The sequence below is a fragment of the Lactuca saligna genome, chromosome 3, assembly GCF_052625555.1.
Source record: "Lactuca saligna cultivar CGN05327 chromosome 3, ASM5262555v1, whole genome shotgun sequence".
In the NCBI taxonomy this organism is placed as follows: Eukaryota; Viridiplantae; Streptophyta; class Magnoliopsida; order Asterales; family Asteraceae; genus Lactuca; species Lactuca saligna.
Genome location: NC_136419.1, coordinates 26532126 through 26551983, shown reverse-complemented (window position 1 = coordinate 26551983; position 19858 = coordinate 26532126). Strand labels below are relative to the sequence as shown.

General features: G+C 37.0%; 1 protein-coding gene across 2 annotated transcripts; it reads right to left on the bottom strand.

Annotated features, from left to right (window-relative positions):
• Positions 1–7306: 7306 nt before the first annotated feature.
• Positions 7307–9634, bottom strand: LOC145034876 (uncharacterized). Of its 2 annotated transcripts, none has more exons than XM_078983433.1 (3): positions 9523–9634; positions 8901–8944; positions 7307–8552 (listed from the first exon to the last, which is right to left on the bottom strand). In XM_078983433.1, exons 2-3 carry the CDS (start codon positions 8932–8934, stop codon positions 7429–7431), a joined length of 1158 nt encoding a protein of 385 aa, XP_078839559.1. In that variant the 5' UTR covers positions 8935–8944; positions 9523–9634; the 3' UTR covers positions 7307–7428. The 2 variants fall into 2 exon arrangements, with proteins under 2 accessions (XP_078839559.1, XP_078839560.1); XM_078983434.1 differs by lacking the exon at positions 9523–9634 and adding an exon at positions 9262–9502.
• Positions 9635–19858: the final 10224 nt, after the last annotated feature.

Genomic DNA, 19858 nt, shown 5'->3' with positions numbered 1-19858 from the left:
TATGTTGTCTTCTCTGTGTGATCGAAAGATCCGACCTGGACTATAGCATATGCAACTCTATTTCTCTGCATCTTCTATCTATGCAATTCTTCCTATCTGTTAGCCATATGTTGTCTCATTTGCGTGATTAACAATCCGACCTGGTACACAGCATATGCAACCTGCTACTTCTCAATCCCTCTGAAATTCTAGTCAGTCATATGTTTCACTATCTGCGTGATTGAAAGATCCGACCTGAGTGTACGGCATATGCAATCTAAATCTATCCTTTCAATGAATAATCGTCTGCTCACCTAAATTAAGGAGTATCTCGGAAGTTCTTGATTATTGGGGTATGTCGGGAAGCGGGAAACATTTTCTAGTACATCTAAAATTGAACAATTCTAGATTGTTTGTAGATCTCACTGCTCAATTTAGGTGGACAACAATATCCTTGGTCGTCGTCAGATAAATGGTCCTTAGGTACTTTTATCTAGTAACTTAGGATCAATTTGTCCTGTCACTGATAACATTCCTAAATTTTGTCACAATTTTTCGTGCTTAAGTGGACCACAATACCGGCGATCGACCAGATCTATTCATGAAAGGAGAGGTACTAATAAATGAAAATTATTGTCTGATAACTTTGATCCCATATCACAAAAGATTATCAATCTCAGTAATGTGAAATATAGGTCGAATATAAATTTTAGTTTTATTCTTTTTTAATTTTAGTCTTATGTTTATTTTTTTTTCTTTCTATTTTTAGGTTTGATAAAAGTTAGTCTTTTAGAAAATTAGTTTTATTTTTTTTCTTTCTTTTTCTTTTAAAGTTAATCCTCAAAATGATTTATTTTTAAAATTTTTGAGTATTGGGCTTAATGCTAATTGAAATCGGGATCAGCCCATGGGTGAAGAACCGGGTTTGGGCCAGGTATATAAGGGAAAGGGGACACCGAATTCAGTCCTTCCCTCATTTCATCCTCGCTGACCGAATACCTCCAAAATTGCTCTCAAACCCTCGAAATTTTTTTGTGTTATTTCTTCAAATCGACTTGTTTTTCTTGAAGGTATGAAGATTCCGACCATGCCTATGTAATTTTTACCGAGAATCGACCATGAAATCGAAGCATAATCACGAAAATTTGAACTGTCGGCGAGCTTTCGGTCGAAGCCGAGCCGTTTTCGGTTCTTCGGCTAACCGGCTTTCAGTCAAGCCGATCCGTTTTCAGTCAAGCCGGCTTAGACGGCTTTCGGTTGAGCTATATTCTGTCCCAAATTAGCTTTCGGTCTACACTCTGTTCAGTCCATGAGCTTTCGGTTTAACTGTCTTGACCGAGAACCCTTTTTTAAAACGAAACTTATTTTAAATGGCCAAAATAAATGGAATTAATTGAGAAAATAATTTTTAATTTGTTATTATCAAATGTTTTCTCACTTGGCTAGTTTTTTGCAGATAAAATGGCAAATCTAAAAATTACAGACAGTCACAACGTGTTCATTCTTCTTGATGATCCTCCAGTAGCACACAATGAGTTCAAATCAATGATGTACAGGCTAAGGGAATGATGCATCTCAACTGCACTTACCTGGAACCCCATTGTTTATCTGAACCTGATCAACGAATTCTGGAGATCTGCAAGTACCAAGAATGGAGACAATGGATCAATTACAATTGAAGCTTCTGTCAGGGGATGCAAAATTGTTATCTCTGAGCAATTCATCAGTGATATCTTGAAGATTGATGACAAAGCTTATTACCCGACTAACATCAATCTGAGAATTGTTGATGAGTATCTCGAGAAGATGGGATACGAAGGAGTCTTTCCACCAACCCTAAAGAAGTTGTTACCTCCTTACTGGAGGTTTCTAGCTCATATGTTCGTTAACTGCATATATGGGAGGAAGGGTGGTTCAGACGAAATATCCCCGAGAGATACTCAAGCGATCATCGTAATGGCTGCTGGGATTGACTTCAATTTTTCTAGGTTCATCTTGGAGGAGATGGTTACTAATGCTAACAAGAAGTCGAAGGATCAATTCTTGCTCTATCCAAGATTTATTCAAATCTTCATCAACAACCTATTTCCCAATTTGGTCAAGACAGGAGAAATACTTGACATGAAAGCCTTCAGACCAAACACTGTGAGCCTAATCAAACATAACCGTAAAGGGAAAATCATGTTTCATGGGAAGTACCCTCTCGTGAAATTTGGAAAGTTTGCTGAGCTGTCAGACTCTTCAGAATCCCATGGGTCGTCTGAACAAATGTCAACTGATTAAGCATCGTCATAACATGCAAATGTGAATGACGATGTTATCACCGTTTCAGACCATGAGATTGAAAATGTTACTCCGTCCACCATTGTTGCTGAAGAGCATGATCTCACAAACGTGGCAGTTCATAGTGACTTCAGTGAGGGAACTACAGAAGAATTTACTGAGACCGAAGGTGAATGAGAGGATGAGTATGAGAATCTTGATATGTCCGGTTACGACAAAGATGATGTTTCGGTGCATTTTACTGGACTTGAGCACCCACTGTTAAATGAAAACCTCGATGACTTCCTCAAAGATATCGATGATGGTGTCAATTCAACCCTGGAGATAAGGGAGAAAGCTGACGATCGAGAAGTTAAGCCTCCGGTTCCTGTTCAAGTGGCTGATTCTTCAACTCAAATGGACACATCATCAGGGATTCCTCCCCTTGATAATGTGGTTCCTGCATCCGAGCCAATTACAAGTGATACCCAGACAGTCCTGACCTCCCAACCCCCGATAAAGAGACGCAAAATTGATCCAAGGGTGGGAGTAATTTTTCCTGATCAAACTCAAACCACAGAGACTCCTCCATCTACAACATTTGCTCCATCTTCATCTGTGCCCATTCAAGAGAATCCCAGCTCTATCCATGAAGCTGGTGGTTCGTCTGTTGGCCTAAGATCGTCTCCTCCAAGGCCTTATCATGACGTAGTCTCTGCGAGACTAGCCATTCATTTGGCTCAGTAATTAAGTCCAACTCACTCCTCACGCGGAAAAGGAATATCCTATGAGGAAGGTATATCTGGAGATGATGATGCCTCATTGTCTGAGCTGAGAAAGGAGATTGGTCCGCTGAACCAGAAAAATATCGAGCTTGATATCAAGGTTGCAGACCTTCAAACTGAGAACGCCAAGCTAAATATTCAAGTTGCTGATCTTCTTGAAGATAAAGCTCTGAAGACAAATCAGATCACCGATCTTCAGACGCATTTTGGTTTGTTGACCGCCAGCTATTATGATTTGAAGAAGAAGCTGGAAGAAGAATTTGGTGAAAAATTCAAATCATCTGTCGATGAGCCAAGAGTCTATCTTCCCAATCAAGACGCTCCCATAGTTCCACCTCCTACAAGAACAAACACGATTTTTGATCGTTTTGACAAAGAACCAACGCAAGCTCCAAATGCCGTGGCGTTAAAACGTGCTAAACTAGCCAAGTTTGGTGATAAGGGTAAATTTTTGTTCAAGAGGAGATCAGATCAGAATGCTCCCAGGGGTCAACCAAACATCACCTTTACGGATCTTGGAGAAAATCGCTTCAGGGACGTATATGGTGATAGGTCAAGGATCATCTCATGGGGATTCCACGACACTCTGAACATGTGGATCATGAGAAGGAAGAGTGGAAATACCGAATTGTATAAAGATGCTCACGACTTCCACTCTTGGACCAGGGTTGATCTTACGGAATTCTCTAAGGCTCATTTTTCAAATCCATCAAATGAACCCAAGGCGAATCATTTCAAGTTATTTTTTGGAAAATCAAGTGGCAAAGGGCTTTCCCTCAATGAAGACTGCAGAGTCTATTATCAAGATATACCCGAGTGTCGTTGATCCCAAAACCAATCAGCCTCTTCGGTATGTGATGTGACCCACTACTAATCAAGTAAAGCAGATTCCTATCCTTCAGAACCATCCAGATGGATCTCTACAATCCATGCAATAATGGGTGTTTGATGAAACTACAGCTTCTGCTGTCATCAAACTTGAACATGGATGTATTCGTCTATATGACAAGAGGGATCTGCTACAGTTTGGAAAGTGGGATTTACATCAGCTTTCTCTTCATCAGATCAAGGTGGCTGAAGACCTTTTTGAGTCTGTTGCTAAGGAATACACTGCCATGGTTGCTGATATTATTCAAAAGGAGATGTGGAATGGAGCTATGGGAAAGTCAGACGTGCTGGTGGTTGATAAAGATTGAATCATGCTAGCCCCAAACCAAGGGGGAGATTGAAGGGCCAATATATATGGTTTGGGCTAGGCATCAATGTATAGATGAGTTAGGGCATTTGTCAATGTATTTTGGAGTCTTTTGTGTGTACTTGACGTTTTCGGTCTAGGCCAATGACCGAAAATAGGCTTTCGGTCAGCCTGACCGAAACCTTTTTTCGGTCCACATTAGTATTTATAGGTTGTCATGCTGTCAGTAGGGTGGTAGTCAATCTACAGTTGTTCATTGCTATTTTTCAGTCCTTGAGTTGTATCTGACATTTCCAAGTGTGAATTGTATGCAAGCTCAAGTTTCATTCCATTTCTACTCCATTTCTTCTTTATTTTCATTTGCTTGATTGATCATTGGTGAAGATCCTAGCATCAAGTACCTAACAATACAATTTTTATATATGTTTTTTAGTTAAAATGAGGTTGGGTTGGATTTCTAATGAGTGTTAAAATTTTGGTATGATTAGGTTGGGTATTTTAATGAGAGAGATAATCATTTTTTAATAGATAATTGGGTTGGGTTGGATTGTGAATGGGGATAGTCTAAAGCCAAACCGAGACCATTCATTAGTTAAATACTCAATTCTACCCAAGTTTGACCAAAAGTCAAACTGGTCAAAAAGTCAATAGTCAAGGTTAACTCAGCAGACCACCACATCGTGGCAAGACCATTGCCACGTCATGGTATGCTCAATTAGAAAACACTATGGAAATGTCCACCACCTCATGGAAAAGCCTTGGCCATGTCGTGGTCACGCTAGCAGTTCCATCTTTCCATTAAGTCATTAATCTGTTAAGTCCTTTGCTCAAACTTTTCATTCAGAAAGCTTCTTTGCATCCAAAAGAACCATAAAAATCCTTACTTTATGGACATTCATGTCCAATACATGTCCTTCCGATAACTAGGCCAGATTGGTGAGAAATGGGGTCAAAACCCCATGCATGACATCAAAACAACTTGTGAGTCCATATCCAAAACATATAATACTCAAGGGACCTCAGTAATCAATAAAGTTGCAAACTTTGTTACCAACATCTCAAAACTTCCTAACAATAAGAAACTATCTTAAAAACCTAGATCCAAAGAAAGTAAGCACCAAGGTTGAGACTTTATACCTCCAAAAAGTCCAGAAGATGATTAGAAGCAGAAGAGCTAGGTTGGAAAACTCCTTCTTGATGCTCCAAATGACACCACCTTCTTCAAGAAGGCACCAATATACCAAAAATGGATGAGATGATAGGGGAGAAGCTCAAAGTAAGAAGATGGAGACTAGGGTTGCTCCTAAGGAGCTCTAGATGTGATGGAGGGTGATAAAATTCCCTAAAATGCGAAACTCTATCTTTAAATACGTTGAAAACCCTGAAAATCATGAGTTTGTGTTGCATAGCGACCACCTCGTGGTGACTGCTCACTACCTCGTGGTGACGAGTTTCCCCCCATTTTCTTTCAGCTTCAAACAACCACAACTTCTTCGTTTCAATTTCATTTTCAGTGATCCTTAAATGCACACGAAGATATTAACAAGCCCCACAAATCTATCTAATTACTTTTGACTTATAACATACCGAACTATAATCACTAATTCATGCAAGAAGTCCCAAAATATCACATTTTCTCATTTTACCCTTTTTTGCAGTAACACATAAATCAAGGGCTTAGATCACTTAACCATCATTATCAACATCCAGTAAGGTCTAAACTTTATTCACTTGAAGCCAATGGCCTTTACATGATCGAATTACGGTACACCGTCCTGAATAAGAAACACCCTGAACTCAATGTTACATGAAGGCTGTTGAACTCTTGTAGATCTTCGAGGCATGACAGGAGATGCAACATGAGAGATAGCATGAAGAGTATTTGGAGAAGAATTGTTATAAACAATAGTGTCCCCATTATTAAAAAATGGAGCATCATGATCATATGTATCAGGAAATTCTTATTGTGTAAAAATGGGACCGGAAACACTATGAATTAATTGATAAGGAAAAATGTTTTCGTGAAAATGAACATCCCTGAATATGAAAATCTTGTGAGTTGACATGTCATATATTTTGTAATTACCAAACGGATAGCCAATGAAAACACAATGTGTAGCTCTAGGTTTGAATTTTTCTCTATTTTTTTCAAAGTATTTGCAAAGCATGAACATCCAAAAGCCTTAAATGAGAATACTTTGGATTAGAATTTGCAAAGCATAAACATCCAAAAACATCCCCACCCCACTCCTCTCTCCCCTCATTTCTTTCTGTTCTGTCTCTCCTCCTCTTTTTCTCTTAATCGGAGAACACATCTTGATGCCCGGTTAATCTTGTGGGTGTGAGGCACATTAATCTTTTGATTTCGGAAGAGAATCACGGTCCATGGAGCCTTCTTTGTTAACTCCCACTCTCGTGAATCATGGGATCAAAGTATACATCGTGACTACCACTGTTGAGGTAAGTAAAACACTTGGCCGGCATGCAATCTACATCATGTAGCCAAGAACTAGTCAAGAATTTGACCATGTATTTCATACATGCAACTGCATTGCAATGTACACATTCTAATGCATTTTATGATTTTAATATCTTGGATATGTTGTTATATTCTTTTTGCTAACATATTATAGAATTTGTACTTTATAATGTGATACTACGTTTTATAAATGCTGTATGGTACACATGATTTTAATGACCCACAACATACGAATAACAATCATTGGTGAGTGATAGAATTTCTCCAATCATTTTGGAGTATGGTACACACTTATTCCAGAAGAAAGATGTAAGGGCAACTTAGTCTTTTTGGAGTGTAAAAGTTGAAACGTAAACAGAGAATAAAAGAGAAGAGGGGCGCTTCGTTGACGATTGTTTTGCAACTGAAATTGGGAAAGCCTTCCCCCTCTGGAATGTGGAGAACACAATTATCTTGAAATCAAGTACTCCTATGCCAGCAGGAAATTCATAAATTCAAAATGGCAAAAATACCACCTCCACATTAACCATCTCTCGAGAATCTGTGTTTGAAACATTTTCATTTGCAAATAAAAGGTCATTATTCATGTTCAACACCAGATGCCGATGTGCTCGCTACACATAATGTATTATTGATAGCTGAAAAAAATTCCACCTGAAGCAAAAGGTGTAGTGTTGCATATGTAAAGATAAATAAAAATGAAGACAGAGAGCAAAACTAGTCTACATTCACTCATCCATGCGATTTATACTTAGAGTTTTATGGGGAAAATACCACATGCAATCTGAATCAAAAAAGGTTTCATTTCCACAGAGGTGGTCAGATGTACTGATCCGGAACTGTGCCTGCCACCATGACTCCGGTTTAACACCACAACAATGACTCTCGTAGCTAAGAAAGAATGCATGGGTATTTTCATCTGCCACCACCCATTTCATTTCATCAAGATCTAGCATGTGAGGCTTGAACTGAGTTCGTGAGAAAAAGGACGAGGGCTCCCGCTGCAGCAGATAGAGATTTTCACCTGAACATACAAATCCCATATGTGTGAAACTCGGGAAATTCTGGGTTTTGAGTAACGTTAATTTGGACTCCTTCGGGTCGAGTCTCATTACACCTATAATTTCCGTATTACATCTACTATCAGTACTAGCGTGTAGGGTATATATCTTCCCCTTAAAAAACTGTAAATCGTGCATGGAGACAGTGGAGGAGACATGATCCCATGCTCCTAATTCTCCTTTACCTTTACCCCCTACTCTAGAAAACCATATTTCATTGGTGAATACATTTAACACGAGAAACACCCAGTAACCAGACATTGAAGGTGAAAAGACAAGTATAGCCCTGACTTTTCGTTGAACAGCATGAAGAATGACATTTCTGGGGGCATTAGGGAAATGAAGTTCATGACGTGTGATAAGGTTGACAAGCCAGAAGTCGCGGGTTTTGGTCACAAACAAGATCACATACCCACAAGTTATTCCAACACAGACCGCACTAGCAGAGTGGGGAACAATGGTTTTAAACCTTCTTCCTTCAACATCCTTTAGGTGGCACCACCACTCATCATCGTCGTCGTCATCAGGAGACATGAACATTGGTGGTCTGGATGCCATGAACGTGTTCATATAAGAGAATGCGAATGACCTCCATGACTTGCACACCCCACTAAATGCAACAAAATCAATAACTCCCAGTTGCATCATCACTAAAAACAGCACATCATGGCTAACATCTGACCAAGGTCTTGTATCACCACCACCACCATTGTCACAACTCATGATCGTCTTCCTGCTACACGCATCACCATCCCGGATTCTAGTCAAGTTCTCTTCCTTGGCCATTTTCCCTACACATGCAAATAAAAATTAAAATAACAAAATGCAATGCCTTGGCAAATAATCTTTTCAAACAAATAACAATCGGATTTTACAGATTGTTGCAAAAATATATACATACATACATAATTATCATCATTGCTTATGATTAACTACCTATCTTGCAGATTGTTTTTCAATTTTGGTTTTGAGGTTTTATAACAACAGAGTGTAAAATCTATTCTATTACAGCGCTTATATGTCATTCCACGCCCATAGAATAGTTGCAACCTGAATTATCCATGTGTGTAGCATAATGACTTGAAGACGTAGAAATTATTAATTGAAATCAACAAGTTAACTGCATAAACAGAGATTACCACATCTTGAGAACAAAGATAGACCCTTGAACATCCTTGCAAATCTGAAAAAAGGAAACAAACAACCAATGAGGAATGAACTTGGAAAAACATCAATATTAAGAACCCTATTTTACCCTGCCCTGTGGTAGTTGAAATCTTTTATCTTTTCGCATTGTTTGCCTTCAGATTCTTAGATTCTTAGTAGAAAAGATTCTCAGAAGTTTTTAATAGCTTATTGTTGACAAAAGTTTATTAAAACTAATTTTAGGTCAAAAAATGAACTATACATATCGGTATTTACACAAATTTGTCTACATGTTGCCAAAAGTAACAACAATCTTTACAACATGAATCAATTTGATATTCAAAAGGGAACTACCGTGTTGTGCTCTTTTAGATGCGTTTGTCGAGAGAAGAACACATAAATAGATCTGCTTTCTCTCTGAACACCAGAAGACTTTCATTTTCACCATTTATTTAAATAAAATGATTTGGCCTAAGCTTGAACAATCTAATGTCTAAACCCTAAATTAATTACCTCCGACACACACCCAGTCTAACCAAACTATAACTACAAAAATAAATTTTGGGTTTACAAAAAACTAAAAACAAAAACAAAAAGTAGGTTACGAATACTCACCGACTCTCAATCCCAATTTCTTAGTAGAGGAAGAAAAACAGAGGCCGAGACCCACAAGGCTCTGAGGCTTTGAGTTCCGTCGGTTAAGAACGAGATTAAAGCTACATTTACTCATTACCAATTAGAATAGATTGGTTTAGATTCACTGGTAAAAAAAAAATTGTTAATTACAAATAATCCTTCAGTTTTTTTTTTTTTTTTTTCCTTTCACGTGTCAATTTCTTATGAATTTTGATACTTATCATTTTATGATATTTTTGAAATAAATACTATCTACTTATCAATTTTTGGTTTGTTTTAATTTTTAAAATTAAAATCATATACTTATATATAGAAAGTATTAAATATAATATATATGATATTAAATTGTAATAAATATGTTTCTTTCTTATTTTAAAGTTGTACATTAAAAAATATTTTTTGTTTACATTTTAATGTTTAATTTTTTTAAAATCAACCCGTATAATACACGGGTTTCACGCCTAATATTAAATAAAATAAAAATTAATAACAGTAAAATTAGCTTTAATGGAGAGAATATTTTAATGTCAAAAATTCCATTTCGATGAATTTAGTGCGAATATGATCTCGATGAAAAAGAACAATGATTTTTAAAATATATATGTTAAAAACCCTAAACATATAAAATGAGTATTAAGGATGCAATTTTTAAAAAATAGCATCAAAAAATCGTGGTTTAATGGTGCAACATATAAAACTTCCCATCAAAAAAGCAGGTGTTAAAAGGTGAGAATTTGATAAAACCACATTAACAAATTAAACTTTAACTTAGTTATACAAAATCACACCAACAAATGAAAATCAATTTTGTCAAATGTTATCTCCTTATTGAATTTGCGCATGTCATTTTCTTAGATTTTATTTATTTCTTTTCCACTTGTCATTTTCTTAAATTTTTTATTTTTCTTAAATTTAAAATCCACATTTTAATGATATTTATATATGCAAAGTAGATCATTTTATTAAATTTCATAATAAATGTTCTACAACCTTTATTACTTGTTTTATTTATTATATTCTTTGTATTTATGTAAAATTATTATTTTAAAAAAATATGTAGTGCTTATAATTTTATATTAAACTTTTTTTATAAACTCGTGTAATACACGGTCCCACACCTAGTAAATAAGTAAAAGATAAAAGAAAAAGAAAAAAAAAAGGACTGATTGGACTTTTAATGCACACGTAAATAGTAAACTCAGATTCATAAACTACACTCTTTTCTACACTTTTTTTTGTTTATACACTTTTCTTCGTTATTTTTTCTTCTTTATGAAATAAAACATTCAGTAAATTACAAAAGTGGTCCATTTCTCTCTTTCTTTATACATGTGAGTTCTAAGATTTTATTTTGTTAATTAAAAGGGTTATAGTCACTATTCACCCATGTGCTTTTCATTTTGATTTTAAAAGTTCATTATTCTATTTTTTGTGTGTTATGGATCCTTACATTATGCTATTACATGCTTAATAAGGGAATTTCCCCTTTGGTTCCCGGTTGCAGCCGGTTAAGAGAGTTTAGGTTGGCCACGTAAGCTCTAGGCCTCCAGCTTGGCATGAGGACCCAAAATAATGACCGATGAAATGAGGGTTTCGTCGGCCACTTCATTCAAATTTGTTCCTCCAATTTTCTCTCAAGAAGCATAAAACCTACTCCATTCGATGGTTGATCCAATCGATTTCAACATCGGAGAAATCACGATTTGGAGTAATCCAGTTGAACCTATCCCCAAATGTGGTTGTCGTTACCCTGCGAAGAAGAGAATGTTGTGGGTGTTGCCCAATCCAACTCGTAGGTTCTTCAACTGTTCATTTCGTAGGAAATCTCACATAAGTTGATTATAACTTTGATCAAACATAAATCAAATCTAAATACCAATACGTTGATAAACTGTCCATGGCTTTCATTCAAGGGTAATCTTCATACAAATGTGATTTTAATGTGTAACGCTTGGTTCAGGTATAAATCATTTCTTAAATATTTGAAATTAACTCGTCATGTTGAGAAGAATTGTGGCCGCGGGTTTTAATGACCCAACTCGACGAGTCAGGGTGTCCCAATTCGACGAGTTGACGGCTGGGAGGAAAACCCTAAATTTTAGGGTGTTGTACCCTATTTAAAGGACTTAACCCCCTTTGGTTGGCCTCCTTACCAGCCTTCCCTGTCTAGAAACCCTATATTCGTGTATTAGCTTGCAAGATTGAGTGTCTGAGCTTGTGTTGAGCTTGTAGAGTTGATTTTGGTAATTCTTTGGAAGGAGCTTTGAAGTTGGAAATGCCTAGCTTGGAAGGAGGACTTTGGATCCAGAAACTCTTCACCAATAGTAATCTTTTTGAGGTATAAAGTCATCATCTTTCCTTGTTATCATCTAGATCTCTTTAATGGATGTTTTAGCATGATTTTGGGATTTTGGTTAGGGGTAGCCAAGGTGTTGAAGGTTCCAGGGATTACTATGTTAGATCTAACCCTTCATGACTTCTCTTGGCTTAAAGTTGCAAGATTTATTAGTCTCTAAGTCCCATTCATGCAATAAGTCCCTCATTAAGTCATTATTAAGCTCTAGAATGTATTCCTAGCCTACATGGGCGTAAAGTGGGAAACTGTAATGCCCTGTTTCGAATCGCTTTCCTAATTCGGGACTGTAACCTAAAGATAGGTTATCATAAGGCTTAGGGCCTTTAGAAAAGAGACATCTAGACCCATTTAGGTATGGATAATGTAATTGAGGTGATCCGGGAGTTTGGGTTGTATCTCGGAATCAAGGGGTATATCGGTAAAGTGGCAGTTCGAGCTCTTTATGAATTTTGGATTTTTGTTCGGAAAGTTTTGAGGTGAGGATAAGTTGATAGATGTGTAGAGCTTCTCGTCACCTTTCCGTGGATATAAAGAACATCGAAAACGGAGTTGAAATGAAGAAGTTATGGTCGTTTGAAGTTGGAGTGGTCCGGGTGAGTGATCGTTGACTTGTTGACCAAGCTCATTTAAGGTTCACGACGTGAGCATGAGGGTGCTCACAACGTGAGACGCACCTGATGCACCAAAAACCTTATTTTTGTGTATTTAAAGGTAAGGGATGATTAGGGTTGCTTCTCCTCAACCTCCTTCACCTCCACGACCTCTGAGAAACCCTAGAATTGATCCTATTAAGCTCTTGAGTCCTTATTGGTGTGTTCATGGGTGTTTTGGTACCTTAAAAAAGAAGAAGAGGCTCTTGAGGCAAATCTTCTTGGCAAGCTAGACCCTCCTTGTAGCACTCTGAGCTTATAAGCTTCTGTAAGTCTCAAATATCCCACCTTTCTCTTCTAATCTAGTTAGATCTAGGTTATGGTTACCTTCTTTGCATGGGAGTTTGGATTACCATGTATGATGTCCATAAATGTGGCAACTTTATGGACCATTGAGTCATTTGATGTGTTAGAACCCTCAGATTTGGATTTTTATGGAAGTTTTGGACTCCATGCTTGAGTCTTGATCCTTTTTCCTTCATTTTGACCCAAGTTGGTGTTTGAGTCATGTATTGGATATACATGACTAAAAAGCTTCGATTTTTAGGGTCCTTGGGGTCAAGGAAGACCCTCTAGACTGTCCCATGTTAAGGCTTAATGGATTAGGAGCTTAATGCTCATTTTTGGTCAGATCTGGTCTCACGACGTGAGGAATAAGACCTCGCGATGTGAGAGTGTGTTCGAAGAAGTTTCTGGGCAGAAATCATGACCTCACGACGTGAGCATAAGGTGCTCATGACGTGAGCATCTCCTGTTCAAGTTTTGGACTTTTTGATTGTTGGCTAGTTTGGTCTTGGACTTATCCTTTGGTTTCGGCTCATAATGGACTAAGGATTTTAGAGTAATGGAATTTTGGTTGGGCTTGCCTTGCTGGGCTTCCCTAATGGGCCTTGGATGGTGAATTGGGCCTTAGTGGGACCAATATAGTTAGGTCTTGATGGGACCAATGGGCTTGGACCTTTGGGCCATCGAAAATCATTAGACTAGGAATTGTTGGGCTGTAGGGTAAGACCCACATGGGGTTTGGCCTAATTTGGAAAATTGGGCCATCAATGGGCTTTTATGGATCTTATAGTATGGACCTTGTTGGTTTTGGGCTTGGGCCTTATTATGAATTTCGTTGGGTGAGGGGTAAAATGGTCATTTTACCCCAAGTATGGATTGTGGATCATGGTTTGGGACCCAATTGCTAATTAGATGATATTTTGGTATTGTTAGCTCAAAGAGTTGCCAGGGAAATAGCTAAGGATTTCCTGCAGTTAGCTTCAGTAGTGCAAGGTGAGTTACCTTCCTGGTAGTAGTGGGTCTAAGGCACCAATGTTGGCCCACTAGTAGTTGTTTATAGTAGAGATGATTGTCTTTATGATAATTGTCTGGTATGCCACTATCTGTTGAGATTTATGTTATGCTATTGTCTTTTGTGGTAGTGGTAGGGGTGAAATAGACTCCGTAACCAGTTGAAATAAACCGAAGGGGTAGGTCGGGCACCCAGATATGGCTGAGAGTATGTTTATGCTTGTTTATATATGTTATTATGTGGTAGTTATAGGGGTGAAATAGACCCCGTAACCGGTTGAAAGAGACCGAAGGGGCAGGTCGAGCACCCAAATATACTCGGCAATATCCGGTTGAAAGAGACCGAAGGGGTAGGTCGAGCACCCAGATATGCTCGGCGGTATCCGGTTGAAAGAGACCAAAAGGGGTAGGCCAGCACCCAGATATGCTCGGCAGTTTCCGGTTGAAATGGACCGAAGGGGAGTCCAACACCCAAATATGCTTGGAAATATGTTTTTTGTTTGGTATACGGTATGATGGGGGAACTCACTAAGCTTTGTGCTTACGGTTTTTAGTTTTGGTTTTAGGTACTTCTTTTTCAAAAAGAAAGGAGCCAACATGATCGCAACGCATCACACTATGATTTTCTGCACCCAAATATACTCGGCAATATCCGGTTGAAAGAGACCGAAGGGGTAGGTCGAGCACCCAGATATGCTCGGCGGTATCCGGTTGAAAGAGACCGAAGGGGTAGGCCAGCACCCAGATATGCTAGACAGTTTCCGGTTGAAATGGACCGAAGGGGAGTCCAGCACCCAGATATGCTTGGAAATATGTTTTTTGTTTGGTATACAGTATGATGGGGGAACTCACTAAGCTTTGTGCTTACGGTTTTTAGTTTTGGTTTTAGGTACTTCTTCTTCAAAAAGAAAGGAGCCGACATGATCGCAACGCATCACACTATGATTTTCTGCACCCAAATATACTCGGCAATATCCGGTTGAAAGAGAACGAAGGGGTAGGTCGAGCACCCAGATATGCTCGGCGGTATCCGGTTGAAAGAGACCGAAGGGGTAGGCCAGCACCCAGATATGCTCGGCAGTTTCCGGTTGAAATGGACCGAAGGGGAGTCCAGCACCCAGATATGCTTGGAAATATGTTTTTTGTTTGGTATATGGTATGATGGGGGAACTCACTAAGCTTTATGCTTACGGTTTTTAGTTTTGGTTTTAGGTACTTCTTCTCAAAAAGAAAAGAGCCGACATGATCGCAACGCATCACACTATGATTTTCTGCATTATGAGATCCTTGGGGATTGTAATATGATATTATCTTTTTATGGCATGATTTGATGATTGAAATACTGAATTGATTATGATATGGGATGACACTATCAATGTTTTCAGATTACTGGTTTTTATAATTACCTATTTAAAAATGAAATTTTTGGTTCTAAATTTTAGGATGTTGCAAGTGTTGGATTAGGTGTCTAAGCCCATAACTATTTTTTGTATGTACTTGATTTGATTATGAGCATGGTCCTTTTGGGTTGCATTCACTCATGCAACTTGATAGGATGACAAGAGGAGAGAGAGTAGAATTTATTATGTGAATAATAAATTCATACTCAAAATGGTTTTATTAATATATTACAATATTAATATATTATTTGGAAATCATATTATTTAATTAGTATTGATTAGAAATAATTTTGGAATTAATTTAGTGATCAAAAGAGACTGATTAAATAATTGAGGGGCTGTTATGAAAATCATTGATAGTTGCATAAATGGGTTGATGGACTCCATACAGTGGAGTGGACGAATTTGTATAAGGGAGCCTTAAAGAATTCGTCCATGGGCTCTAAGGAAAGGAGTTCATGGGCTGCTTGTTGCCTAAGTCAGGTATTAGGGTTTCCACCTGAAAACCCTAGCAGCCATAGCTATACATGTAACCCTCTAATAAAGATTTTCGTCCCCTAAGTCTTCTAAGAGAACCCTAGCCGAAATCCTTCCCTCTCCTAAGTCATCCTCCTTGCATTGAGTGTTTTTGATTCCATTAGAGGTGCAAAACTTGGGGCACTAAGATTTCAAAGGTCAAGGAGTTCTTGTTATTGCTACATAACAACTCAAGGTAAACTTTCTAACCCTAATCATATGTGATTTTCAAATTTGTATGCTAGTCATTAGGGTTTATGCTTTGGTCTTCATAGTTATATATTCAAATTAGAAAAACCTAGATCAGAGCAATTAGGGTTGCATGTACACCATATGAATTATGTTTTGCTCATAACTCAATAGTGGTATCAGAGCCTAGGTTGTTTTTCTATTGAATAGATGCAAAAGTGAACTACCAAAGGATCAAAAAGTCGAAATTCTTGTTGTCTGACTGGTCTACTCGACGAGTCCATGTATGGACTCGACGAGTTGCTTGAAATCGACGAGTTCCATAGTGGACTCAATGAGTTGGGTGACCTGGTGCTGGGATTTTTCGATTTTCTGGCCAATTTTTGATTTGGATATCTACCAAAACTCGTTTTGTTGCCTAAATTCGATTTTTTATGATTGGTATGGATATCCTTATCAGATTTGGTGGATTTGGTTAAATATGGATGTTATATCATTATTTTGATTCAAATATTTAACCTAGTAATTTTGAAAAAGTTTTAAATTACACACTGTAGGTTTTAAAGTTTAAATTTGAAATTTAAATAGTTAAAACCTAATACTATGAAAGGTTTCAAAATTTGTCCTCAAGTTTTGGAATTTAAAATTTGATTAAAAGTTTTAATTTTGAAATGTTAAATTCTAAAACCCTAGTACTTTGAAAAGATCAAATTGCACCCTTATGTTTTTATTAAATTAATTAAGAGTTTAATTAAAAGAGATAATTAATAAATCCATAATTATATGTTTTAAGTTTATCAAATTAAAATTCTAATAGATTAAACCACATAGTATTTTAAATGTATAAAATACACCCTTATACTATATAAAATTAAAAGTCTAATATATTATATATGTATAAGTAAAGAGTCAGTCTTACCGTTAATAGGTCTCATTCACGAAGGTGGTCTATAAGGAGTGTTTAAGGAAGCAGCCAGTAAAATGATCACCATTGGGTATCCACTCTTACCCACCACATTCTTGACTAGTGGAGGGTCGTTAGCCGAACGGGTAGGATAGGACACAACCTTCCATTATAAGTATAACGAAATACGAAGTAACTAAACGCTTTTATAAATTCCCAAATCTTAGTTACTTTAGGAAAAATGTGAATTTGGTGCTAATCTATGAAATTGCACATTGCACCTTGTTGGTCGTTACTGTAGCATGTGTGGTTAACCGACACACTATATATGGGACCAACGAAGGATGGAAATGGGTTTCTCGTAAGATTACCATTGATCAATGGAGCGTGTGTGGTTAACCGACACATTGATTGGGTGGTAATCGACATCGAGAGTACCAAGCTAATTTGCATGGTTATTCACACCTTGTTTGTGATCCTTGGCATCCCAGTCACAAACATGAAGGGCATAATCGAGATTAAACATGCTATTGAAAAGTTCAATGAATCTCAAAAGATCGAGGAATTTCAATTCATTTAAAACCTAATTTTCTTTTTCATTTTTCATGGTGGATATTGGTAAATCATCATTTAACTACCTTCAAATATTATGCAATTAGATTACGACATCCCTCTTCCGAATTGTAGAATATCGTGTTGGGTCCTAGCCTTAATGTTCCATTTGGATGTTATATTAAGGATTGAATCATCTAACTTGAATTTCTCCCTTTTGTAGATGTCAAATTCTAACTATGGTCTTCCCGAATCCTTTGGAAAAAGCTTTCCACTTGGAAATCATGCTTCACTTTCTCTGCCTCATCCAATTATTTTCCCCGACCCACAATTTTGAAGACTTGAAAAGTTTAAGGTCACTCAAGCCCTATTGGTAAGTAAACACGAAGATGGAAAGTCTGTGTATGCACACGTCTTGGAGATGAAGCCACAAATTGATAGATTGGTAATGTTGGGTGTCGATGCCTCCAGGAAGTTGGTTGTAGACTTGGTTCTTCAATCACTTCCTGACTCATATAATGAGTTCATTAATGATTACTATATATTGTGTCACAACTAGGAATTCTAAGGTTTTTGTAAACATTAACAAGAGTAACATTTGTGGCCAAAACTTGAAAGTATGCATGATGTTTATTCAATGACAACAAAATTCCATCAAACACTCTATACAACACTTCAAATGGTCAACAAAAGATTGGAAACCCTAAAAATCCCGGTTTAAGTCCATTATGGACTAGGATTTTCTTATTGGGCCTAATGGACCAATAAGCTTCCAATTTGACTATTTTAGGCTTAGGATTTTCTTATAAATTTGTTGTAAGTTTCTCCCCCACCAATGTGTGACAATGGAAAATTGCCAACCGGCATCATACCATTAAATTTCCAACATATGGTGTGTTCTTCAATTTAACAATCGCTAGATGGGAGGCTTTGTGCTTGAAATGAGAGAGGGACAATGTTTACTAATCTCTAACATCTCAAATTATACTCTTAATCTTATCACTAATATCATAAGAAAACATTAAAGAAAACAAGTCATGATTTGGACTTCATTTGCAAGGATTAAAAATATTCAAAAAGTTTCATCACAACTTATTTTGCACGGTTTGTGAAATTACGTTGTAAAGTCTTGCAACAGTTTTGTAAGGGCTGACAAATAAATTTGCAGGTCGTGCAGCCAACCCAACCCAACCCAACAGTGAATTCTTCTCATGAAAAAATATGCACGGCCTGTAAAATTGATTTTGTAAGGTCGTGTAAATTATGCTTAAACTCCATTTTAAGCAACCTACTTTGACCATTTTGCAGCCAAACCTTCCCAAACATTATCCATAGATGTTTTTTTTTTCTTCATGCTTTAAGACTCAAATACACATATTATAAACCAAATACCTCTTATTCCATATATTATGATTCCAAACCAACAAAGCATTATGTTGATTCCAATTACCCGGATGAAGTTATATAATCATATGTGCATAAAAGCTTAGTTAATCAATATAGATTATCATTTAATGTTTCGTTTTGAAAATCATTTCAATGTTTTGATGACCAACATTATTTCCGAAAACTCTTCATTCCATTCCAATTGTGTCTCCACCATTGGAATTGTCAATTCCAGATACATCTTCAAAGGTAAAAACTATGGAACCATGACTAGAATCAATTATGAATAATCTAATAACATTGATACTCTACATTTGAATCTAATTTTACGATTAGAGGCTAGAGTACAACTCATCATCGCCAAGGTACAACCCAACTATAAGATTAGAATTAGATCCAAATGGTTTACTACAATGAACTTAGATTTGGAATAGAATACATGAATCAAGTTTGAAAACTAGTTAATGACACCATATGAGGAATAAATCCTGAAATTGAGAAGCTAGGGTTAAGAAAACTCCAAAACTCCATTAAAATCCATATAGACCCCATTGGAAATGAGATTGGCAAGCCTAACCATGAATGATGACATAACCACATGAAAACATCATGGATTGACACTTCAAACCATTAGATTCGAAATCTGTGTAATACACATACAGTACACCATACAAGTGGTTATACCTTCTACTGTTAACTTTCTTACCACTATTAAATACTATGAAAATATACAAACAAAACACCAAATAATAATTTTCAACATATTAGGCCATGTTTGTTACGCATTACAAACGTGTTGTACAACAATTATCATGCAGTAAATGGATGTCATAAGACAAAATTGCCCCAAAAAAATGGAACAAAATCACAAATATAGTAAGGCAGGGACTCACTTTGGGTATCCAGTCTATGCAAAAGACTTGAATGCCTTTTTTATCTACATCATAATCCTAAAACATAACCCATAGAGCTTGTCATGTGTCATCTAGTTCTGTCCTGTTTAATAACCTAACATCCATGTTTTTTTGGGAAATGCAATCACATATTCAATGTTTTGTATTGAAAA